The 27,039-nt window shown below is 37.2% G+C and overlaps 1 protein-coding gene across 5 annotated transcripts; it reads right to left on the reverse strand.

The window, feature by feature from the left end:
- Positions 1–551: 551 nt before the first annotated feature.
- muc15 (mucin 15, cell surface associated) lies at positions 552–19,841 on the reverse strand. 5 transcript variants are annotated; one of them, XM_059346265.1, is made up of 6 exons: positions 19,640–19,841; positions 18,409–18,828; positions 18,100–18,321; positions 10,588–11,409; positions 6,344–6,508; positions 552–1,808 (listed from the first exon to the last, which is right to left on the reverse strand). In XM_059346265.1, exons 4-6 carry the CDS (start codon positions 11,387–11,389, stop codon positions 1,687–1,689), a joined length of 1,089 nt encoding a protein of 362 aa, XP_059202248.1. In that variant the 5' UTR covers positions 11,390–11,409; positions 18,100–18,321; positions 18,409–18,828; positions 19,640–19,841; the 3' UTR covers positions 552–1,686. The 5 variants fall into 5 exon arrangements, with proteins under 5 accessions (XP_059202248.1, XP_059202256.1, XP_059202230.1 ...); XM_059346273.1 differs by having other exon boundaries at positions 19,582–19,841; XM_059346247.1 differs by having other exon boundaries at positions 18,543–18,828; positions 19,201–19,841.
- Between the last annotated feature and the right edge of the window lie 7,198 nt (positions 19,842–27,039).

Genomic DNA, 27,039 nt, shown 5'->3' on the forward strand with positions numbered 1-27,039 from the left:
TTTACAAGCACTGGAAACCAATGCGGAAGTCTCCCATTATCCATCTGCCCTACATTGTTTCTGCAGTAATCACTGAGATTCTTTAACACTGCGACACAGAACTCCTCTCCCAGCCAGACAAAATGCTTCTCGCACTGATTAATGTCTGAAATTAGAGCGAGGAAGGAAGCAGACCTGTCGTGCCTGTCGCCGAACCATCTAAGCAACAACAACAATAACAACAAAAGCACACATCTCCGAGTTACTGTTGTGTATTTCGGCCGAGATGGGGCACCTATCAATCATAATCAGGATGCATATTGATTGAGTGCAGGCTTCAATCAGGTAATGATGAGTGAAAGGATTGAGGCAGCTGAAAGATGTATTTACTAGATTGTCATCACATATACAGTTATAAAATTGTGTTTTTATAGCACATGGAAAAGTAAAAAAGTTTAGAAATGAACAATTAGGAAGCATTGTTAGATTTCATTGTGCAAAAGCATTTTATACACAAATAGAGTGCGGTTAATTTCTGCATCTTCCCTCCTTGCCCAATCACATTGCATTGATCAAAATAGAGACATTCATTGCTGAAAGTTGTAATTCAAAGTTAAAGTCACTTAGGAGAAGAATAAGTTGTTGTTTTTTTAAATCAGCATCAGGTATGTAATAATGTTGCTCTAAGTATGCAGCAGGTAAACTCTATGTAATTCTCCAAGGTGCACACTGTCGCTACAAGAAACTCAAATCTCTGTTTGGACACCTGGAGGTCAGAAGATTTAAGCAGTATATTATGATGATATAGTTGTTGCTACCAAGTAATGCTAAGACCAAATACATGACTCCCTTCCTGAATACCAAAATGTCAGTCTATGAATAACAAAGTAGAACCCAGCCTCGCTCCACCTCCCTCGCTGGCATAGAAAAACAAACTCTTTGGTTTGATGGTTCAATTCTCAGACTCTGGCGGTGACTGCCAGTTGCGGGATATATCTGAAGGCGCGGCTCAAATTTAACTTCTTATTGCCTTCCTTATGCCATAACAGCAGGTGATTGCTGATATGGATAATGTTATTGTTCACCATGGCTTCTGAATTTTGTTGCATATGCCTCAACAGGCCAGCTGTGTCGTCTGTTGTTTAGGCTGCAGAGAACAACAGCACTTTTTCTCTCTTTTTTTTTTAATTCAAATGTTTTTGCATCAGCAGGAGTCACATTGTGGTTTCTTTAACAGATCTGATTATATGCTAATGTCTTTGTTTTGCTTGTCTTCAAAGGAATTCTCTCCTATCTGTGCAAAAAATGTTTCAAATTAAAGCAAAGCTTATAAGAAATATACATTTTTAATGACTGCAAAGCATATTCTTCATTAGGAAAGACTTCATTTGATATCCTTTGGCAACATACATCAATGGCTGACAGTTAATTTTGGCTGTTGCAGTGTAGTTCAGATAGATCGCCTTCAGTGATCCCTCTATTTCAATGCAATAAATCTATTCAACACAATGCATAATCTGAACTATCATTTGTGGTGGCTGACAGCAGACCTTCGCAAACGCCTCTCCATCCACAAATGTCCCTTTAACTCAGTCTTATTTACAAAACTCCACATTATAGGTTGTCTATCAGAGGCCAATAAGCATAATTGGCCAACTTTCTTTCAAGGGAGTTCATGACTTTGGTCTTGGGAGTCTTTTTTTAGTTTCAGCGGCGTCCTGGAAAGTTATTCATCTGGATGCTGTCCCCTTGGAGTCCTGGGTTGTAATAGGCTGAACCACCAACTCCAAAGTTCAAATCCAAAGGGTCGCCGTTTTCTAATCTGTGAACTAGAAATCAGACAAGTTAACATAATTGCATAATTGAACTCTTTGTTACTTGAGCCTCAATATGACCTTTTATATATGCAGAGAAAGGCTGTATTTTACAGATAATGCTGGATTTACAAGGGAATTTAAAATGCTTTTGCTGTCAGTGGTATATTAAATATTATTCTGTTTTTATTACTTGCTTAAACCTGGTATTAAAGGAAAAATCCCCCCAAAATACTATGATTCGGTCATTTATCAGCAGTTGTCATTATCATACATTGAGGTTTTGGCATGTAGGAGCCTGCTCAACCTTCTAGTAGGTTGTAGAGATAGGGGGAAAATTGATACAGCATAGTATCCGAATATTTTGCGTGGCAATATTATATCGATTCATGGCCACCAAGTATTGACATTAGCGGTCTGACGTCAGTATTTTCACCATTTTTTGTTTTTTTCCAGAGGCCGTAGCAGGCCCACTTTTAAGAATATACTGGAGATACTGGTATCATAGGAAACTAGAAGATCTAAAGAATCTATAGTCTTAAATATCGGGATAAAATCTGGTGATCTCTGGTGACTCCCACCTCAAGTAAGTTGTAATCAGCCCATTCAATGGGATGCTCTATTAACATGAGTTGTTGGCAGCACCCTCTAGTGGCCGTAATAATTATGACGTTACAGAGTGTGAAAGCAAAGGGGGAAGCCAGGAAGCGGAGTATAAAGATTGAGAAGTTGCTCTAAGGGCAGGCGGGCACCAGGTGAGGTGGAAAGGTCTAACAAACCCAACACCAGGAGACCTGCATTTGTGACCCGTGTAAAAAAACAAAAGTAAACAATGTTATTTGCAGTAACGTCACTTAAGTTTAGTGCATCCAGTTCTCGCGTCATCATCATAAATATTTAACTTTTGGCATTTACTTTAATGTATTTAACTTTTTAAACTATATTCTATAACACCTAAACCTGAAACGAAACTGAAGTGAAATGTTACTAAATGCCAGTCGTCCATTGAATTGGCTGATACTAGAAGGCAGAGTAGGCCTCTACTCGTCGACACTTTGGGGATGGTAAGTGCTGATAAACACCCAGCTAAAAATGTGGATATAATCTCTTACTGTTGATGTGACAGCTGTGGATCTACTTTGTAGTTTTAAATTGTAATGATCTTATTCCCACAGATAATTGGCCAGCCATCAACAGTTCAATAATCTTATTTTCTGTCATAACTCCTTTAACCAACACTCAAAGAAGTCTGTCATAAAATACTCTTTCCTGCTTAGTTATTATTTTTTTGCACATATGAGTTCAAAACCATTCTATGAAGCTTTTTAAAGGAATTTAGGGGAAATTTAGAAAATCATTACGCCCAGCAGAGCGAAGAGTAAACACGGCAGATTGACGGTAAGTGGGTACACGGAAGAAGTGACTTACTCTTAACTACAAAATAGCAACTGCAACTCAAAGAAAGAGTTTCTTGATTTCCTGCGAGAGAAAAAAAACCCCAGTAGATGCTTGACAGAATGTTTTTATAATATGTCTTGACAATAAATAAAAAAATCCTGGGTTGATATTACTGTAAATTGCATGGCTAAGTTGGACCCATTTATTCTTCCATTAAAGTGTATTTTAGAGAGATTTTTTAATAAGGCCTTCTTGATTTAAAGGCATTGAAGTCACGTTAAAGAGACAAAAACAGCAGGCCTATATCTCAAAATATTATTAATTTTTGTGAAGAAATAAAAATAAAATTGTTATTTTTATAGTTTGTATAATTATTTGAGATACAGCTAAACTTAATAAACAGCTCAGTGAAGACCTGAGTGCAGGCTTTATTAACAGAGTCTTTCACAGACCTGCTTAGAAAAGTACACAGTTTAAACAACCAAAGAACTAACAGAACAATAACCAAGCATCCAGTTATAGAAAACACTGAATTTCTCAAAGAAAGAAACCTATTAAGTATGTATGAATGTTAAAAAAAATACACAATAGAACTAATTATATTAAAAGTTCCTAGAAATAACAGAAAAACTCATCTATTATGCAATATTCTCAGAAAGTAATCTACTAAAATGCATCCAAATTATTCTTTTTGCACAAACTTTCTGCAGTTATTGAGTTCATAATTTTGGTTGATTATACATATTTATCAGTTGTTCTGGACTGTTATTATAACATGAAATATCCATAAAATATGTCACTTAGTCAGGGTTTGTCAGTTTACTAAATTATATTAGAAGGTTGGGAACCACTGCTCTACATTGTTGAAGTTATACGGTATTAAAATCAAGCTGTTTAACGAGGTTTTTCTCCGTTTTGTTTTGGATGATTGTTGATTTGTTAAGGGGAATCTTTCAGTAGCGGTCGGCTTCGCCTCCAGGGATTGAGAAGGCATGTGTAAAATGGTTGTGCGGTTCGCACCATTTAAACTGTAATCTGACTCATCTCAAAGATGCAGGTACGTTTTTAAGTTGGTCTACAGTTGACGAGTTAATTAGCTATTTAGCCTGGAATCTGCCATGCATACTTGCGTGTTCTGCAGCAGGAACATAAACGTGGGTTAATTTCAGCTGGACCTGAACGGAAAGGTTAAGTATGAGGGCGTGGGGGGGTTACTGTGACAAGAAAATGCTGTCTTCCTTTGAGTTCATGGCAAGAATGAGACAAATTGCAAACTGTCATAGTACATGATCCTATTTTGCATGGTGAGCTTACCTTAGTGTGTGCGTGTGAGTGTGTGTGTGTGTGTGTGTGGAAGTGAGAGCGAGAGGCAGAGGAACCAAGGGCAAAAAGGAAGAGTTTGACATTTTGGGAAATACTCCTTTTCGCTTTCTTGCCTACAGTTAGATAAAATGATTAATACCACTCCAGTCTGTACATTAAAGATGTAACTACAGCCAGCAGCTGGTTACCTGAGCTTAGCATAGAGACTTGAAGTACCTCTGAATCTCACTAGTTATCTTGTTTGTTTAATCCACACAAAAAAATATGTGTGAAAACAACCCAGCCAACATTGAGATGTACAATTACCGTCAAATATTGTTCAAAAATAGTGAAAAAAAACTGAAGTTGTGGCAGTCCTTCCTGGACGTTTTAGCTGTGTCTAGATATGTCATTACCACAGCAGCAGTGGTGGAATGTAACTAAGTACATTTACTCAAGTACTGTACTTTTCTTGAGTATTTCCATCTTAGGTAACTTTGTACTTCTACTTCACTACATTTTAGAGGAGCCTCATAACAGTATATTAAGTAGTTAAAATTAGTCCTATCTTTACGAAATGAAAATTGTGTTTACATAAATGCATCAATACAAATAATTTAATACTATATTCAGACTATATAAAACAATCTCAGTGGATTCATTCTGCATAACAAGTACTTTTACTTTTGATACTTTAAATTCATTTTGATGCTGATACTTTTCTACATTTACGGAAGCAAGTTTTGAATGCAGGACTTTTACTTGTAGTGGAGTAATTCTGCAGTTGGTATTAGTACTTATACTTAAGTAAAGGATCTGAATACTTCTTCTATCACTGCCCAGCAAGTATATCCAGTTATTTTGCTAAAATGAATATGCACAGTGTGCACTCAGCTGCTTTATACATTATAAAAACTGAAAATAATATGTCATTTTAATATGACTATGTGTGTGTCACAGTCACGAGCCTGTACCCACTGATGAAGACCCTTGGTTATAAATATACATGTATAAATAGCAAAAAGTATCCTATTTTTATTTTTAAAAAGGCTGTAAGTAAACTCGTTTTGGGACAACATGTTAAAAATACACTGTAAAAAAATGTTTGTAGAAATTACAGTAAAACACTGTCAAATTGCATTGAAATAGGTTGTAAAATTAAAAATTGAATATCACCGTAGTAGACGCTTTAAATTACCTTAAATCAAGGAATAGTACTAAACTTCTAAACTGTAGAAAACACAGTTTTTAATGTAAAATTAAAGGAGAAATACCATAATGTCACAAGGACACAATTACCCTAAACATAAAGCGATTATTCAGTCAAAATTACAGTTTTTGATAATATTTACATTTAAATTTACAGTAGAAAACCCACACTGTATTTTTTATAGTGAAGTTCTGGCAACAACAGCTGCTGGTATTTTATTGTAAATTTAACAGATTTTTTTACAGTGTAAGATATACATCAAATGTCGTATTTTAAGAAAAGATTAAGACATATGTATTAGCCTCTTTCGTAATAATATTATTGTTATTATTTCCTGGTTGTTATTTACACAACGTATGTTGGGAATACTTTGCTGTTTTTCAGGGGGTTTCGTATCAGACAATTTCCCCAAAATGTTGAAATAGTGTGCAGTGTAAATGTATTTAGCATTACATTCAGTTTGCAATCTACCAGAGGGTTTTTTAATAACGTTCCGATGAAGTTGGCAAACTTAATTAAATCCTGATCAAGTAATAACAGATAAGAGTTTCATTATATATGTCCAAGGGTTGAATTTTTCTTTACAGTAGAATATTCATATCATTTTTAATTGACTGTATGAGAAGGTATCAGGACATACCTGAGTCTGTCGGATACTCCTCCACCAGTTTCCTGTGAGAGAAACCCTTCTGGTGTTTCTTCATGATGATGTAAGCCACCAGTCCAACCAGTGCCACAGCCACAGCCGTCCCCAGCACGGCTCCCCACGCTCCGTTTCTTTTACTCTTTGTATCCGTTGCCAAACCTTTTATTGGAGAGGTTGAGGGGGTGAGAGAGAATAATGAATAATATGTCAACAAGAAAATTATTTATATCAACTGCTTGTCTTTGAGGGTTAATTGTCAGATAATTATAGCTGAAATGTGTTTTTGGAATTGTGTTTCCAGTGGCAGCACTTTGCAAAGATACACATCCCAATTAGTCAGCTGTAAAGATTTGTCTAATTTACGCTGCGATAATTAATGCAATTAACAAGCCAAAATCATGATAATTTCTTGAATATATTTGAATATTTAAAGACGGCAGGCTGCTTGTCATCTAAATAAGGTGAAATGTGACTGAACATTACTTAAGTTTCCATTATATTAAATCAGTTTTGAATATGAATGACATAACTGCTTCAGTTTATCCATGTCTTACTTTTATTTAATATTTTAAATATAGCACAGAGCTAGTCATTACCTGCACATGTTAATATCTGCTCTCCCAATATGACAGCTGGACGGTGTGAAAACAAAACAAGTATGTACGTGTCTATAAAAAAGCCTGTCCTGTTCTAACCTTTTCTATTCTTTCTTCTAACAATTTATGTGCTTTTTGTTTCACTGTTCACTGTGTTCAGAGCAACAGCAGTGGAGAAAAAGGCAGTTCCTGAGAGTGACTGAATTGTTTTCTGTATCCTTTGACACAGAAATACTACATTTGTATTTTATCAGGACTTACACATAAATAATTCAGAGGCTCCGTTTATCTACAAATGGCTCAATTTACCCACTTGCTAGGATCAATTTACCCCTAACCTGGGGCAAGCTGAACTAAAAGACCAATTTTTTCAGGCAGTGTATTTCAAGCTACATGTTCTTCATCCATTTGAAAATACACAGAATAAATTATGCGTGGAAGTATTTATTCTGTATATATACTGGCTTTTTAAATATGTCTTCTCTCATGGACACTTGATGTTGATTTTGTAAAAAAAATGTGAATCATGCTGGCAGGCAGCATAACTCCATGGATTTAATGACTGTCTGTTTGTCGGTCCACTACTTTGATCTGATGTAGGTCAATAGCTGATGAATTGATTGCTGTGAAATTTAGTGCAGACATCCATGTTCCCCTGATGATAAACCCATTTTTATTTCCATCTCGTCACATTTGGTCAGGAAGCCTTGGCGTTCCTTTAAACACACTTCTACACGTCAAACTATGTTACTTCACATCCCAGTCTTTCTGACATGCCCTCAACGTGTGATACCAGCACACACGGAACCACTTAGCTTCGGTTTCAGTTTGTCACTTTCTGTAAGTATAGTGGCTTTTCAAAATAAACTAAGGAAGGGCTTAACACCACCCCGATTTTAGCCTCCTTGCACTGGCTCCCTGTTCGTTTTAGGATTGATTTTAAGATTTTACTGATCACTTTTAAGGCCCTTCTAGGTCTGGCTCCGAGCTATTTAACAGAATTATTAACTCCATACAAGCCGACCCGCGACCTGGCGCCCTTCTGACCGTTCCAAAGTCAAAACTGAAAACCAAAGGTGGGCAGGCTTTCTCCACCGGATCGCCCGACTCTGGAACGGGCTGCCGAGGAGATAAGGCGCGCGAGTCAGTAACTTCTTTTAAATCACTTCTTAAAACCCACTTTTATAGACTTGCTTTTATGTAATGCTTTCTATCTCACCACTCCTTTTTTTTTTTTTTACTCCTTTTACCTTTTTCTTTCTGTGTATCTGAGAATACCTTGTGATTGTCCCTGGTATGTCTCTTATTGTTTTTCTTTTAATTCAAGAATTGTTTTTAGCCTTATGGCATCATTCTCGTTGTCATTAACTGCTCTCTGCCGAAACACTTGTAAACTGCTGTTTTTGAAAGGTGATATATAAATACAGTTATTATTATTAGCTGCACAATAAAACCACTTGACTGGATTACAATAAAAAGAACAGGGTTGGGCTTAAAAACAATTACTTCTCCGATTAACTACTTGGTGCAGTTACGTGGTTACACATGAATCTCTTGGATTCATGGTTTGTTTGAACCATCAAACTACTGCACAGACTTTTTCGTTCTTTATACTGCGTCACCCAAATTCCAGAGGACTCTCTTTGATCGATCCATCCTGACCTCTCTTTGTGTACTTTGTTGCTCTTGTTCTCATCACCTCACTTCCTCCTTTGCTCCTGTTATAAATACTATGGCGGCTAAAGGTTGACGCCTATGGGTGAACATAAATATGGATCGTAATAAGCTGCTTGCACAGATGATCTATACATGTTTTTTTTGTTGGTTGTTTTCTTTCGTGGGAGGGGGTAGGATGGTCTGTTTATGTTTATTGTAAGTTTCCTCTGCCCTTATTTATAGACTTTATAAATAAAAGCAGTTGTTTTTCTGTACTCGGCTGTCTTTGCTGGTGCACAGTTTTAGTGCACACGCTGTGCCTGTCATGGTAACTGTGGAGCAGTTGTTGTTTTTTTCTCTGTTGCCGGCTGTTTCGCAACTGTTTCCCACTTTTTATTGCCATCATCTGTTAGTGTTATGTCCTGCTGTCACATCTGTCCATGTGATGTGAGTTTTATTTTAATCCCAGCCTAGCTCCAGCTCTCTGAAGGCCTTTGTTTTTTTCCTCCTGCCATTGTGTTGGTAGTGAACTCGGCCACTTAGGTAAAGTTGCTTTTCGAGTAAATAGATTGATTGATAGATATAGATTGATTTGCACTGGTGTATGGGACAAGCCTCCTTTTCCTGTCCTATCTACTTGATCTTGTGGTTGACATCACAGACTAGTCTCACGGCCCCCGCACAGAGCAGCAGAAGTATCTTTGACCTCAGTCCCTGCTGGCCTCTTTCAGGTTTTTTTGCCCCTGAAACAGGGGTTGATTGTCCTGCTAAAAAGGTGCTTGTAATAGACCCCTTCACTCATAGCGGCCACATCGATAACACCTGAAACCCAATCCAACCTTTTCCTTTGAAAGAAGGGGCGTTTGTCCTCCACTAGTGGGAAATTAGATGCAGGCCAATGTGGGTCAGGGAAAGGGCGGAAAAAAGGTAAGTCTAAAACCAGCAACAGCAATGAGCATCGTGTTACTTTAAGTCTCTAAAGGTGATCTATACAGGGTTTTTTATGTTGCTTTATTGCTCAAATCTTAGTCAGGGTAACACCTCATAAAAAAACATGATAACATGACAATAAAATTATAATTCATTATGTCAAACCAATTATTAGTTATGCTAATATTTGTTTTATTTTAGCCGTTTGTTGTTTCACACAATATTTTCTACACTATATTAAGTATTTGTAAATGATAAACAAATTATTTGTAAACTGTCTTGAGACATAAATTGCAAATAAAAAGTTGCAACTATTGCTTAAAATACCTTGTTAATACACACTAAAGCATCTATAAACATTATTTAAATAGATATTATTAGTGCATAAATGGCCACTCTTTTATAGGTCATCAGTTAAGCATTTAATGCCACCTAATGAATGTGACATAATGCTTTATAAACCATTTATTAATTGAATTATAAGCATTCGTTGCAACTTTATGATTGCCATCCAAATAGTTTTTTAGAAGGATTAAAAATAATACTTTCCAGTACTTAATATGGTATATTAAATGTTATAATGTGAACAACATTACACTGTTAGAATGAAAAATGTGATTAAAACAGAATTAAATGATTTGTTTACCCTTCTGACCTACATTCAATTGAATACAGCAAAAAGACAAGATATGTAATGGTCAGAAGTTTTTGTAAATATTTACACTCATTCTGAATTTGATGCGTTTTTTTTATTTTATTTATGTTTTACACAACATCCCATCTTTCTTGGACGCTATGTTCTAATAAGTTAACTGTATTAATAATCATTTTATTATTAGTTTGAGGTAAAACCACAATTAACTAAAGTTTTAAGGAACTATCAATTCTCCATTTATTAATGATGGTTATTAAAGTCAGTGAGGAGGGATTGGAATTTCACACAAAGGCTTTTGGTTTATTTTTGGGTGTCTCATGCTGCTGAGAAGACACACAAAGCCGTTCTCTGGACACAGAAATGTACACCAGACACAGTGACACCTGAAACTGCAGCAGTACCTCTCTCTGAGCTGCTCCCTGAGGCTGCTGCACCTGTCTTGTTTGTCTTGTTGGCCTTCTCAGCTGTGATCGGATAGGCGGCAGTTGTGGTCGTCTCTGCGGTCTCAGACGGGAGCGCCGTTGTAGATGAAGACGTGGTTGATGTCTTGTTTACCTCTTGTTTGGGCGTGGTTGTTACAGTTGTAGTTTTGGTGGATTCTGTAGCTTTAGTTAACCCCGTATCTTTGTCAGGTTTTGTTGTGGATTCTTGCGTAGCGTTGCTCTCCGGAGCCAAGGTTGGGGTCTGTGCATCAGTGTGATTGGTTTTCTCTGGAAAGTCGGTGGAGTTTTGTGCACTCAGATGAGTTGTGGAGTTTTGAGGAGTCATCGTTGAGTTATTAACTTCTTCTTTGGCTTCTTTGTTGTTGCTCTGGCTTGAGTTTGTGCGATCTATAGTTTCATTAGTTGGAGAAATGGTTGCGTCTGGCAATTCAGGTTCCTTGGTTGTGACATTTGTGGGAGTCATGGTGGTAGTGACAGCAGTCAGATCATCAGATGTTTCTTTTGCACTCTTATCAGGGCCGGCCACATTCTCCTCTTCCTCACTGAATACTGCCATGGAGCCAGATGCTATCCCACTGCTTAAATCATTACCTGACTCGTCCGTCCCCTCTTCAGCTTTCGTCTCGGCGGCAGAATTTAGCCGGAGCCAGCCTTTATCAATTGTCCACCGCGGAGGGGCGGCTGAACTTTGGAGCGATGCCAGGTGAAAGACTTGGACGAGCAGAATAAGACCTGCTGTGATTTTTAAATACACTCCCATTTCCTCCTTTTGGTTTCACTCTGAAACACAAAACACAACATGAAACATTATATCCCTTCTTAAAATAAACATAATCCATTGTTGTTTTTAAAATTCCAAAAGGTAAGCAGGTTCAGATTGAACACAGTGGTACAAAGTATTTTAGATGTGAGTGTTCACTGAAAATAAATATTATTGATGATCAGCTTTTTAGGAATCATATGATGGTGACTTTACAACACAACAAGTTTTGTTGTCTATAATCTATCAGCTAAAGCGGCCGCTAATATTTTTTTAATATCATTTTTACAGCTTTACCTTACCATCACACAGTCCTGTTTAAGTTTATGCGGGAGTCTATGATCTTATCAAAGCAACCAGACTCCATTGACAGTAATTTTATTTGTACTTTTTTTAGCTTCAGTGCTAATACTCCTATCTGCTTCTCCAAACTGCGGGCATGTCCACTGCCATCTACTGTTGGTGATACACTGACTATAGATAAATAGCTCAAACAAAAAACTATCCTTTTAATGATAGTTTGACAACAACTAACCGGATTTTGAGTGGGCATTGTTTTGTCAATTTCCTATGTGAGTTTGCATAGGCTACATCTGCCAAGTCACAATAAACACTGATACAAGAAAAAAAAAATGTCATTATATCTTGTTATTATCATTATTATATTGATTCAAACCATATCACCAAACTCTACACTACTGTACGTTGAGAATATGCCATTTCTATTATATGTAAAAAGTAAATAAATAAATAAAAATTTAACTTTGTTGTCAGTACAGAGCAACTATCACAAAAACACAGATCAAGGAGATTTATTTGGGGAAAACAGTCATTTATTCTCTTTAACCGCTTATCTGAACTCTGATCATGGGGGGCTGCAGCCAATCACGCCTGACATTGGGACACCCTAAACACACTCTCATTCACTCCTATGGGGAATTAAGAGTCACCAATTAAACCTTAGCTGCATGTCTTTGGACTGTCAGAGGAAGCTGGAGGACCCGGAGAGAACCAATGCTGACACAGGGAGCATGATTCGAGCCAGATTCGAACCCACAACCCTCTTGCTGAGAACAATCTATATCTCTTCTCTATACATCTAAGATTTTTGATTAGTCAAAGGTTCCTTTTAGCATTCAAAGATGGTTTCACTGTGAGTGTTTGTATGGCATGACTCCAAACCCACGCCCATGGAAACAGATTCAGGGTATAATTACATGAAATGTAAGTCTTTCCCTTGTAGTTTTGAGCCATAATTTCAAGATATTGCAGGCTGGCCATGAAAGTATTTTTTACTTCAAAAGATAAAAACCAAAAGCCACTGCCTCCTCCTAGTGACAGAGGACTGTGTTTACCACCTGTCGGGGATAAACACCATCAGAAAGCAGCCACAGGTGTCAAGCTTGTGTTCATCACAGACTCCAAACTCTGCCTGACCACACACAAAGACTCAGTGTGCAACAAGACATCTCTGGTGGTTCCCATTTTCCAGAGGCACAAAAATCACCTGCTTTAACAGCTCAGGTCAGCTGCACTGACACAAGTCATAATGAAAATTCCTCGAACGACTAATCCTGTCCCACCTCCCGTCTTTCAGGGAGCCGCTCAGTCACCGGAGCTGTGAACACGATTCTCAGCATCACGAACATGACATCCCCCCTCGCTGCTACATCTGGAGCTTGTTGGTGAATTTCAACGCAGTCATCCCTACATTGTTACACAGCGAGCTAGCACGGTTCAACATGGTCCCAACACAATCTCCGGCGAGATCTTTGTGACAGGGTGGATTTACACAGATGCCCTGTGAGCTATGTGTTCTCCCCTCTGCTCCACTCCAACACACAAACGACTGCAGCTCGGGTTATTCCCCACAGGGCACTCTCACTGCGAGTCACTTTGTTGATCGGTGGCTTTGTTCTGAGCTCATTCTCGTTACAAGCAGTGCAACAGGCTCCGTGTGCAGTGTGTAATATTGTGGCCTGCAGCAGCAGAGGTTTGAACATGCAAATCTGGGGATTTCAGGTTTTACGTGCCATTACATATTCTAGCAAGTCAACGAGGGCATCGCTTACTGAATAATTTGATATATAATCTGAATAACTTTTGAATTTATCTACCCCAGTGGTTCACCTCTTTATGCTCTCAATAAATAATATCTAAAATGTTTTAAATAAGTAACTTGCACACTTGCAAAACTTTTGTTTTTCAGGCAACCATTCACACAATACCAGTGGTGAAGAAGTATTCAGATCTCTTAAGTAAAAGTACTAATACCACACTGTGAAATTATTCCTCTACAAGTAAAAGTCCTGCATTCAAAACTCACTTAAGTAAAAGTACAAAAGTATTAGCATCAAAATGTACTTAGACTATCAAAAGTAAAAGTACTCATTATGCAGAACTCATAAGATTGTTTTATATATTCTAAATATATTATTGGATTGTTATTATTGATGCATTTATGTAAGCAGGTTTTAATTTTCTCAAGGTAGGGCTCATTTTAACTACTGAATATACTGTTAAAGAAAAGCATCATGTTTTTATGTTAAATCTCGACCTGAATAGTAGCCAAAGCTGTCAGCTAAATGTAGTGAAGTAAAAAGTACAATATTTGCCTCAAAATGTAGTGGAGTAGAAGTATAAAGTTAAATAAAATGAAAATACTCAAAGTATAAGTACAGAATTGTACTTAAGTACAGTATTTGAGTAAATGTGCTTACATTCCACCACTGCAATTTACCCAAAGAACATTTTTCCTCTTACCTGTAGTACTATTTAGTTTTGGTGTGAGCTGCAGACTGTTGGAGCTATTGGCCCAAGAGATGTTCGCTTTGTCTCAAGTATAATGAGACTACAAAGCACTTTGGTGGTCAAAGCACCAAAAACTACATTTTTGAAAAACAAAAGTAATGCTTCTTTCCAGAAATCATGATCAGGTTAACAGCTTAACATGATCCACCTTCCCTGTCACTTGTTTCATGTAGAAACTATACTGAAAAGAAAATAGTTCCGGGTCATGATTGCTGGAAAAAGACAATGCTGGTAAGTTTTTCGAGCTGATTTTCTTTTTTCTTTTCCAGCACTTTGAGGACTCAGCAACTCACACCAAAACAATCTAGATTAACAAACGTCGCTACGGGTAAGAGAAGACAACTGTGCCTTTTAATAAGTATGAAAACCTGCAGTCAACTCAGGAATGTTCCTTTGTGGTCACTTTCTGAACAAGCTTGTTTATCGTATCAGTCATGTTTCTGTGTTGTTTTTTTCGTCTGCTCTGTGGGAAATAAATGAAAAGCCTGTGGGTTGTTGATGCAGCCTGCTCTGTGTGGACGCAGGATCAATCAAACGGCTCAAGTTTGAGAGAGCACATCATTAAAGAAAATGACTCAATCCACTATGAGATACAATTACAATTTAGAGCTTATAAGACAGCAGAATGAAAATAATAAACTGGAAAGAAATGACCAGTTCCTTTGCACCTAGAGAGGAACTGTTTGTGAACCTGACTGATTATTCCTATATTTAGCATCACTTTCAAGTCAAAGGTCATGGTTGTGACTCACAAGTTTCATAGTGTTTTCAGTAAGAAACAAATCATGTGAAACTCTGTTGAATGCATCACTTATAGTTAAGATTCTACTTTGTACAGACTTGATTCTACATTCAACAGCTGTGTTTTGTGCCCAGTTTAAACAATAACGCATATTGAATAAGCTATGATTCAAATTCAGCAGCTAAAACTCATGGGTATTGTCGTATTTAAAGCCATCTGCCATAACAAACTGACAGAAGACAGAACAGATCTCACAAACAAGCTGAAATAATAATATCACTCCATACCATACCATTCAAACCACTGAACTTTTAGTTTTTTTCTCTAAGATTTCCCTCACCCAAAAAAACAACACAATCCGTCAGTTGTACAAGCAGCTTATTATGACCTATATTTATGTTGATTGAGAGGTGGCTACCTCAAGTGGCCATAGTAATTATAACAGAAGCAAATCAGGAAGTTCGGCAAGTATGGAAATCATAAGAAAGTTCACGAGATAAGCCTGTGTTTTCCCTTAATTTACAGACAATTCACAGGTTTCTGAGTTGCAGATAGAATATCATCAAAAGAAAACTGTAAATGTAAATTTCACTACTCGTAGTGCAGTAACACGTCTGTGTGAAGTTATAAAATGAAGATCTGTGTTAATAATCAGCTACTTTTCAGTCAAACAGTGGATTAAGTTCATCCCCTGCTTCTCTTTACCCACATTCTCTGTTTTGCTTTGGCTATACACTGTCAATTTAAAGCAAAAACTCCCCCAAAAATAATCTTAAATCAATGAATAAATAAGAATAAATTGTTTTGAAGATAGCGTTTTATTTTTCCACCAGTAGATTATGTTGAAGTGTGAATCCTAACATGCACAGTGTGGAGGGTAATAAGTGTGATGACGCTGCAGGCGGTGGAGGATCAGGTGTAAATGAGACGACTTAATGTCAAACCAGTGTAACAGGAAGCTCAGCCGAGACACTGCTTTGTTTTGATTTGTACCGTGTGAATGTGTTCATGGTCAGCCGGGATAAGATTTAAGATCAGGCAAAAATTTAAAGATAATCACTGAGTTTTAACTTTTATCTCAGAAATTATGAAGGTGACCTGAAGTTATTTAGATCTGCCAGTCAAATGTTACCACTATCTCCCATGTGTTTGGCCTGTATTGAATTTCAAACCAGTGGTTCCTGTTTTGCGTAACTAAACATGTCCCGTCCTTAATCAAAACATCCTCTCCTCCGTCATCACAGACTAAACTCTCCACCTGTTTTTTTTTTGTTTGTTTTTAAATTACAGCAGCAAACTGCCTGCCCTGCTGAGAGGCTGTTTGGCCGTCAGCGTCCCACCATGGACTCTCTGTGGCGCGGCGGGTCGATATTTACCTCTGACCCTTCGCACTCTGAGAAGCTGTCTGCTGAAAAGAGTTCCCACTCTGATGCTCTGTCAGAGTCTGTACCAGCTATCACTTCAACAGCTCCGTCTGCTGTGACTTTACAATGTGACATTTATTTTGCGAATCCCTCAATTGGTTCAAAGTTCATCCGTGTTATTATCACCTATACTGTCATTTACATTACATTTATGTTGGATATTGGATGTCGCACAATGTCAATATCTGTTGTACAAAACCACAGCAGGGTAATACCATACAACTTTAAGGCACCATTGTATGCTTCTTCATATCATACTTTCAGAGGAATATTTCACTGTTTACTCCACTACATTTCTTCAGCAGCAACTTTTTAAATTAAGATTTTTCAGATAAAAGACATGATCAGTTTTAACAATGTGAAGCAGTTCAAATAAGCTCCAATTCATCTATATATATATATATATATATATATATATATATATGTTTTATGTATGAGTATGGGTATGAGAGTGTGTGTCTGTATGCATTGATATATAGAAAAATATGTTTTTTTTTTGTTGTTTACTCAAGAGATGGAACCTCCTCTTGTAGTTCTTGTTTATTTTTTTTTTTTTAATCTAATAAAAAGTGAATGACAAAAAATAATTAACTCCACCGCAACCAAATATATAATAAAAATGTAATAGAATATAATAATACAATATATAATATTTAATATAACACCAGCAGGGGCCGTTCTGAGTAAAGTATCATTTTATTTTTTATACATTTATGTACTTTACTTAAAGTAAATTCTGAATGTAGGCCTTTTACTTGTGGTAATTACTCAAATAAGTGATCTCAATACTTCTTTCAACTCTTAACTCAAGTTTATAAATCATTCGAGGGCTCATACTCTTGAGTTAACGTCACTGTAAACTTGAGTGACACGCCTGTGACTAGGTTATGTTTGCCCTCATTTAGGTTATGTAAGGTTCTACAATATGTATGTCACTTGTTGTTTTAGAACCTCTTTTACTCTTACATGGAACATAAAACTATTTCTGTTTGTGATTCTCTATTGTATTAAAAGAGGCGAAAACTGGTAGGTATAACCAAATTCTAAGAAACATTTTAGGACCGCCCCTTTATAAACATTTAGTCACCTAATAAATGTTTTGTTCTCAGTCGACTAACACTTCTTTAGCCCACATTTTTTTGCGTTTTTTTTTTAATGCTGAATGACTTATTTCCAAGAACCTTATGAGCACAACTTTGGTAAACATGATATTTAAGTGGTGTTTTTGCGTGATTCTGAATGGATAAACTCAGTTTGACGTATCTGCTGATTAAATCAATGAATTTATTAGTTAAAAAAAGCTTACAAATATAGTTGACTACGAATATCTTTAGTCGATTGGTCAATTTTTATCCTTTTTCATGGGAAATTACTTATTTCCAGTAAAATTATGAGCACATCTCTACTAAAAAAAGCTTTAAAGTGTTGCTTTTATGTTTTAAGTTTTTTAGAGAAACTCAGTATTAGGAAAGAAATAAGTGTTTATGTTAGTTGACTCAAAATGTCTTGAATGTAGGACAGCCCTTAAACATTATAACTTGTTCAGTACAAATGATTGTAAAAGAGGTTGTTACACTTAAATATTTTTCTAAAAGTCAACGTCAAGTTTCATTGTTTTTGAAAATATAACAGTGAGTCAATTTATACCAAACATATTTAGACAACAAATCATCCATCACACATTTCCTGAGAGAATTAAAGACAAATTAAATCCGTCCCCAGTAAATCCTTACCTTATTCTTAGGCTATATCAGATGAGAACAGGTGCACAGGCAACAAAATCTCTTCAGCGAGCTGCCAACATGTGAGAGTGAATCAGCAGTCGGCCCGGAGAGACAAACAGGGAAGGAGGGAGGAGGGCTCAGCAGAGTGGCATTCAGGGAACAACCTGCTCAACCTGCTTCTACACCTGCCAGCAATAGCAACACGCCCTGAACCGCATCCAGTTGCACACACTGTGAAAAGGCCACACAGGACAGGGATGGACATGAGTCAGTGGACAAGAGAAGGGGAAGACGGTTGGGAGATTAATTTGTAACTACCTCATTGTCATGTTCCCATCTAAATAAGGTGATTATATAAATTTCTGGGTTGCCAGGTTGCATCTGTTAATTCCCCCAGTGGGTGGAGCCTCTGGCCACAGGTCCTCTGAGCCTTTTTCTTTTTTGTTTCTCACCAAGGCACTGGAAACGGCTGCTGTCGTCATGGCAACAGAAAGGAGGCTGGCGAGCTCGGGTTTCATCCACGCCTTTGTCTCTTGGTCTATATCAGGCTACCGAGTGACGTGTGACTTTGTGAACTCGCAGGTACCGTGCGTCAAGTCAGACGGGATTGGTTTTTTTTGGTCTCATTCCTCAGTTAACTGAGTCATGCAGCGGCTGGATTCATCAGAGCGGACGAGCGAGGCGGTTGAAGTGGCACTCAGAGCCGGTGTGTTTTGGTGAGGAGTGGTTCTTCTTGTTCTGTTAATGAATCTGAAAGTTAAAAATTCCTTCAAGTGGATAAGAAAGTAGTCTAAAAAGAAAAGCTTCAACATTCCTGCAGAACAGTAGACGTGAGAAAAGGCACTTTTTTCTCCACAGGTGCCACCAATGACATTAACAATGGCTCCATTATATTCTAGTGTCCCAGTAAACCAGAACAGTGTGACAGCGCGCCAGCATGCATAATACCAGGACCCAGAAACCAAAGCAGCTAAATGGAATTCAGCCACTTTTCATTATTTCAGCCCTGTCTCATAAAAAAAAATTACATTCCAATAAAACAAAACTGCATTCTCTCCATTTTTTCCATTCAAGTCACAAATTAGATGTAATGTAATATACAAACATTACCACAAGACATGACTTCCTCCTTTGTTCCGATCATTATCACGGCCACAAGAGGTCACTGCGTCGCCGAACTATCATGAACCTCCCTGCAGTGAACTAAATTACCAATACCACTTTTCGACCAACGCTACTAGTTTTTTGCTGGTGCTGGTTCGCCCTGGCCTAGGGGTAACCTGAGCGCAACATAAAAGTGCTCTCCCCTTTTCTCAACTCCCAGAGATGAAGATGACCAACATATGCAGTCCAACACAAATTTATTGTTAACCACAACAGGTATTTTTACTTCATGGTGAGCATGGCCAAAACAACCAACAAAACATCACTTAATTAAAATTAACTAACTTAAAAATAAATACTACATAAAAGAACATACAGGGTTCTTACCTGCCTCCCTACACAAACAACAGGAGAAAAAGGTTTCTCAAACAAAAAGGCTACTCACCCCTACCTACCAGGACTGCACTATAACCAAAAGGTGTCTTTGTTTCAAAACAATCTGACAAAGATTCACCACTTAACAGTCAGCAGTTTAGACAACAGCACAATACATGTGGTCTAGCTGGAAGTCAGGAAAAAGGGCCAAGAGGAAGGACATCTTCAGCAGCCATCCTTTTTAAAGCTGGCCTGATCATCTCCTGTCTTATCAGGACTCCAACCACCACCTGGGAAAACAAAGGGAGGCACACAAAAAAAGAGCAGCACCTCCCACTGGCAGGGAGGATAATTTACATTATGCACTGCAAACAATACATAGAAAAACCATATAACACATGGTCATAGCCTTCACCAAACATGTTTGCTTTTCCACAGGCTCGAGAGCCACGTCATTACGTCACTGTATACATCTGTATATATCTCCTCTCTCCGCAAGCATAATGATAATAATTACGTTCTTTTTAACACTTTTAACACTTACTGCTGTAAGCCATGTGCAGACTGAACTTGGAAAGTCAGCCTTTTGTTTTAAAGCCCCCGCAACCTGGAATGATGTTCAACTCACACTGAGGATCAATACGCCCATTTTTTCAATTTCATAGCTTGATTGTGGACTTTCCTGCGACTGTCTGCAACTGTTTTTGGCTTTTGTAATTTTAAATAGCATTTTTACTTATTCATTTATCTTGTTTGTTATCTGTATTTTTCATTTGTATTTCTGTACTGTTTGTAAATGTACTTGTCATCAATGTAAATGAGAATAACCTCAGTGCCTTACAAGTTTAAATAAAGTGTTATATATAACGTGAGACCATATTGATCACATTGCAGTTAAACAAATATAATAAAATGAATGATACACGTTTTAGTCACATTACAGTCACGTTTTAGACTGTTACACAAATACTATCGTATATCATATACCCCGGTAGAATGTCAGAAAGGTAAAACAGTATAATAATGGATACCACCCAAATCAAATAGTGATAACCACTGATAATGTCCATTGGCTGATAAAACAGGGTGAGTTTTTATTTGTAGATTGTAAACTTTTGCCAGTTTTCTTGCTTAACCTGAAAGTGGCAGCTGTGACTTCAAAAGGCAGAGCAGGTGATCCTGTAATCACAGGGTGGCTGGTTTGATATCCTCCCTGATGTCACTCCTCTTGTCCACATGTCAAAGTTTCCTTCAGAGTGAATTCAAAATTGCTCCTGATGGCGTGTGAGAATATGTGTGTGAGTTAGTAAGGCAAGGCGAGTCTATTGGACAATGCAAATAGTGGTGTTAATGTTTAGAATATGGAAATTAATGTTCTTGATGACTTGTGGTATTATAGAAGAAATAAGAGAGAAAGAAAACAGTGTATAAACAGCACCGGTTTTCACCAGGAACACACCCTTTTTTGTCAAACTATCACTTCAGAATAATTAAAAGAATAAATAATACGAAAGATGCTTTAGTTACATAAATATGTGAGACAATGTGGGGTTTTATATTACCAGTTCTCTTTTTATTTCTGGTTTTGTCTCTTGACTTACTGTTTCTGTTGCCAGTTATGGTAAATACAAGAAAATCAGGGCATGGCAAGGCAAGTTTATATAGCACATTTTAACAACAGGGCAATCAAAGTGCTTCACACAATATATCAAAAGCATCATGACAAAGAGCAGGAAAACACATTGACACAAAACCTTCAATTCAAAGTGAGAGAAAGGAAGACAAAATTGAAACCGCTAAAACAGAAGCTAAAATACAATAAAAGTTATGTTTTAAAAAAAATAAGAGTAAAGGTTTTATCGTTAAAAAAACAAAAAAGCATTAAGAAAGTAATTGTAAAGCACAGTGGATAAAAGTTCTTTATACTGTTAATGTAGTCCATTTATCAAATATTCACTGAAAAATAAATAAAAGAACTCGTATGGCCTCAGTGGTGTTACTTCAGAACTGTTTTACATTTTATAACCCACATTTGCCTTGTTGTCATAACCAAATGACATTTATTTAAAATAGTGCAGTGAAGGTATCATTGTCTGCAGGTCAGCTGTTGCTGCCATAAAAGAGGTTTAGACAGAGGCTCACTGTCCCCGACACACAGAGTTCCTCTCAGACAGCTTGTCGCTGGCACCTCACGAGGCCTGCCAGCGTTTGAAGCTAATGGGATCATGTAGCCTCATCGGGGACGTGAATAATAGAAACGTCTAAATCTTGAACGGAGGATAAACAGGCCTCAGACTTCAGGTCAAAACAAAAGTGTTCAAAAGCCATGAAAAAGTCAGAAGGTGGGACACTTTGAAACCTGGTAAATATGTTATGAAGTGCTTCATAACAGCAACATGGCACATTTATGAATACTGACTCAAGTTTTATGTAAGCCTAGAAAGAAGTGTGAAAGAAAGTTTTGTCTGTTTTGTTTTTAACTGTAACTCTGTGGCAGAGGAGTTGAACTGAATCTGTAAAACCGAAAACCAAAATGAGGTATCATTTGAGGTCATTATCAGGATTACTGTGATGGTGGAGATACAAATTAGCATGCAGAAAATAATGCATCAATTTTCCTTTGAAGTCCACTTTGACTTGACCTCAGTGGAAAATATAAGGTGAGAAAAAGAAGATGTAGTTAGAAAGCACCACAGTCCAAAGAGAATATCTGATAAAACTAGACCAGGCAACATTAATGAATGATGAAAAACACTTTATATATGTATAAATTATTATTTTATTTTTTTAAAGGAAAATAATTGATACAATTAAACATCAGGGTGTTATAAAGACACACTCACAATGCAAATTTACGTTAATGTTTAGAATATGGAAATTGTTGTCCTTGATGACTTATGGTATTACAAAAAGAAAGAAAGCAGCATATACAGCACCGGTTTTCACCAGAAACACCCCATTTTTCTTCAAACTAAGACTTCTTTTTTTTTTTATTACAATAAATAATCAGAAAGATACTTCAGTCACATAAAAATTTGAGACAATGTGGGGTTCTATATTGCCTTTTTATTTCTGTTTTTGTCTCTTGACTTATTGTTTCTTTTGCCAGTTATAGTAAATACAAGTAAAAAATTTCCATGCATGTCTACATGCAGCTATAATGTGTTATAGCTTACTTTGTGCTGCAGTAGTTATTGGTAATGAGTGATGAATGACGAAGATTTTTAAAGTTACAATCTTGAAGATTTTCATTTCGTTACCTTTAACCCTTTTTTTTTTACCAGAGCCGATTCTTTGGTTTTCCACCGGCAAAGAACCGACTCCCAGCCGGGAAAATTGGTTCCACAGCGGCACCAACTCTTTGCTGGGCTTGAAAGAACAAGACCAACTAGATGCCATTGATAGAGCAACTAAAATGTATATCATTCATTTATTTGATTTGTTTAACTGCAATGTGATTGATACGTTAACGTTAGCAATCGATGGCTAGCAAGCGATGGCTAGCAAGCGATGGCTAGCATGCTATTGTCAGCGGGCGAACGCTAGCGTGCTTTCGTTAGCTTAGAAAAAGTCCAACATTAACATCTTACGTTCAGTGTTAATAAGAATGTATTCGGCGTCCATAGTGATTAAAATGACCAGAGCAGATATGTTGTAGAGACATGTAGTCTGTTGTTATTATACTTGCAGAGAGTGACGTAATGACGTGGCTCTAGAGCCTGTTGAAAAGCAAACAGGTTCAGAGCTTGTTTGCAAGTTGAACCAACTGCGAACCACACGAGCACCGGCTGGGAACCGGTTCTGGCCGAAAAATAGTATTTGGCAGCGCCTAAGGTGATAAGCGGTAATGGCAGGATCTCACTCACTTTTTTTTTAAGCTTCTTTGCATGTAGTCATCGCTATATTTTTATTTGTTTAGTCATTGTAACTGTTTAATCACAACACTGGCAGAGCCTGCATGCGGCTCTCAACATGGCCAGCAACGCGGCTAGTAGCTAGCATTGCTAACACCATTGCAAATACTCCAGAGAGCTAACAGTGTCACCTAACATGGAACCACCATTTGGCTGTTTTACTTCTGATACAACAGCGTGAGTCAGGAAGGTGTTAACAGCGATAACCAGCGTGTGAGACTAGTGCAGAGCAGCAGTGGGTGAAAAGTAGCGAGAAATGGTATAACCAATTCTAATAAACATTTTAGGACCACCCCCTTTTAAACAATTAGTCAACTAATTGGTTGTTGAGATAAGATAAGATAAGATAAGATAAGATAAGATAAGATAAGATATTTATCCCACAGTGGGGAAATGTAGTCGTCACAGCAGCTCAAGATAGACACATATGGAGAACAGAATAAGAATATAAAAGATAAGTCATATACATACATTCTATACACATTATATACATACATTTCTGCTATTTGGCATTTATTATTAATATATATTATTGTGTTGTTTGTTTTCCTGAGAGACTTTGCATTTTACAGATATTGCACATTGGAGAAAAATATATTTTAGCATGTTAATAGTTTAAATAAATGTTATGCTTTTTTCATTCTGGATGACGAAACTCATGAGAACAACTTTGGTACACATGAGATTTAAAGTGTGTTTTTGCGTAATTCTGAGTTTTACAAATCTGTTTATTAAATCAACTAATCGATTAGTCAAAAAAAATCATGCGCGTTACAGTTGACAAAGAATTTCTTTAGTTGATTGGTCATTTTTTTATGCATTTTTCATGGGAAAACCAATTAAATTATGAACACATCACTACTAAAAACAAGCTTTAAAGTTTTGCTTTCATGTGACGTTTTGGGGAGAAACTCAGTTTTACATATCTGTCGATTAAATCCACTAAATGAGTGGTGGGGAGTGGGACACACATGCACTCACATGGACACATGGCCGGACCAGCTACAGCAACAAAGAACAGCGAAGCTCGAATTAAAACACACACAGAGGGTGCGTGACTACATTTTCTGGTCAGGACACCATCACTCCACTATATCTCTACATAGTAAATAATTGCTTACTGCTGTACTCATGTTCTGAATGTCATGTACCGCCCCTTTAAAATGTGCTTTACACCTAAGTCCTCTCCGTACATATTGTACATTTCTAATTTCATTCTAACCCTTTAATTATTCTTAATAACATCGGCAAACTGATCTTTTTTTGTTGGTTCAATATTTTAATTTCCACAGACCATATGATGTGAAATGTGTTTTTTACTAAAACCAGATGAACTGAAAGCCAAAAGCGTTGAATCATCTCTTGCACACCACGGTACTCCTCTCTGCTTCTCTAAAGGATGCCGTGCTTTCTGGGATAAAGGAAAAAAGGAAGCACGGAAGTTCCTTTTCATCTGGAGGATTTAACCAGCTCTTATCTTGACTGCCACATACTGTAGATCCATATAGGTGAATATATTCAGGAGCCTGGTTCATTAAAAAAGACTTGTAGCTGAGTGAATAATGAGGGCGGAGAGAGGATTTCTCATTCATGCACATGAGTTCCTCACATAGAATACAGGATTCCCTCCTTCATCCGAGCATACATGTTTTTACATAAATTCTGTTTGATGCTGAATAGAAAAATGCTGTTTGAATGGTCACACACGCTGCACAGCTCACATATTTGACGGTAGAATCAAACAGATGAAACAGATTATGTACAGTAAACCGACGATCGAGGAAATCACAATGTGGAAAATGTAAAACACTGCGGCTCCTTTTTAAGTATAAGCGTAAAAATCACCACAATAGGAGGTTCAGTGGAGGAAAAAGTATTTAAATCCTTTTCTTCAATAAAAGTACGAATACCACACTGTAAAATACTTTGCGACAGGAAAAAGTCCTGCATGCAAAACCTACATTGCTTAAGGTACAAACATATCAACATTAAAAATACATCTTTATGTGTTAAAAGTAAAAGTACTTGTTATGCAGAATGGCGCCACTCAGATTGTTGAATATATAAATAGATTAATATCACTGATGCATTTATGTAAGAAACATTTTATTGTTGTCAAAGTAGGGTTTATTCTGAATACTTAATATCCTGTTTAATTCATAAAAATGCATAATCACTTGAAATGTATCATGTTTGTCATGTTAAGTCTTGACCTGAAAAGTAACTAAAGCTGTCAAAAGTACAATATTTGCCTCTAAAATGCAGTGGAGTAGAAGTATAAGTTATAAGTTACATAAAATGGAAATACTCAAGTAAAGTACACATACCTCAGAATTGTACTTAAGAACAGTACTTTAGTATATATAACTAGAAAATTTCCTCTGGGAAATTCGGAAAGGGCCACAGGGGCTACTGCCGGTGTGTATACACTATGATGAGATTCTTCAGAGATTTCAAACTATGCCCTTTAACCTCAAAATGTGTGTGTGTGTGTGTGTGTGTGTGTGTGTGTGTGTGTGTGTGTGTGTGAAACGTGTATCTGGAGGAGTGTGCGCGCTTATACGCGCATTTGTGTGTGTGTGTGTGAGGTGGACAGACTGGAATTTCTGGCCTCGAACAGAAAGCATTTTTGGCAAAACCATAATACCTATCGTTGATCCGACTTCACTTTGAGCGTCCTGAGTTCTTCCTGAACGTCTACATATGTTTGTTTTTTTCCAAAAAATGAGAAATACCTTTGTTAGAGCGATCTAAAAAAACTGATCCATCTCCCTTTTTCAGAAATCTTCCTGCGTTTTTAATATGGGAGCCAATGAGGCTGTTGGTGCGTGTTGGTGGCACATCTGTGCGTCCTACGCCCAAACTATAACTCTGACAGCTTTACCAGAGGATTGTGAGGGAGAAGACTAATTTCCCTACTTTTCTATGTATAAATTATTTCTGTAGAGTGGAATTTGCGGCCTGGAGCACAGTTTTCAAATTTATTTTTTGACAATTTTTTCTCTCCCTCTACACTCTGGCGATGATGTCACACACTGTGACACGAACATTCCGTGCAATACACACCCATTATAATCTCAGAATTTCTCCAAAAATGATCATGGTCATTGAACAGGGATTGATAAAAAAACTATATGAGCTATCGAAACGTGGATTAATACACCGACACACAAGACTTGTGTCTACTGTTTAAAGTTTAAATGGAGTCTCTAGGTGAAATTATGCCGGAGAAGTAGACGTTTAAAAATCTCCAATTATTGTTCTTTTTCGCTAATTTTTTTTCGGCCGTCCCATTCATTTCAATGCAAAATTTTGGGCAGTTTTTAAAAAATTCGTATTCCGTAGAGAAAAGTAATAGCACACCGATCCCGATCAAACCGCACGTTTTGATATACAATTTGTCCTGCAACTCTTCTAGTTGTAGGACTAGTAACGGGACGAAATTGCGTCCGGAAGAGGAAGAAGAACTGCCCAAAATTTTGCATCGAAATGAATCTGTTCGAGGCCAGAAATTCCAGTCTGTCCAACTCTGCTGTCACTGTGCCGGAACAGGTGT

Source organism: Centropristis striata, chromosome 2 (assembly GCF_030273125.1).
Source record: "Centropristis striata isolate RG_2023a ecotype Rhode Island chromosome 2, C.striata_1.0, whole genome shotgun sequence".
NCBI classification, from domain to species: Eukaryota; Metazoa; Chordata; class Actinopteri; order Perciformes; family Serranidae; genus Centropristis; species Centropristis striata.

What these genes read in the sequence shown, in the direction of transcription:
- muc15 (XM_059346265.1), bottom strand. Translation starts at nt 11,389, where the DNA reads ATGGGAGTGTATTTAAAAATCACAGCAGGTCTTATTCTGCTCGTCCAA. An exon ending in AGGGAGCAGCTCAGAGAGAG is followed by an intron (nt 6,509 to 10,587) that starts GTACTGCTGCAG and finishes CTCCAATAAAAG; the next exon opens with GTTTGGCAACGGATACAAAG. An exon ending in GGAGTATCCGACAGACTCAG is followed by an intron (nt 1,809 to 6,343) that starts GTATGTCCTGAT and finishes TCTGATTTCTAG; the next exon opens with TTCACAGATTAGAAAACGGC.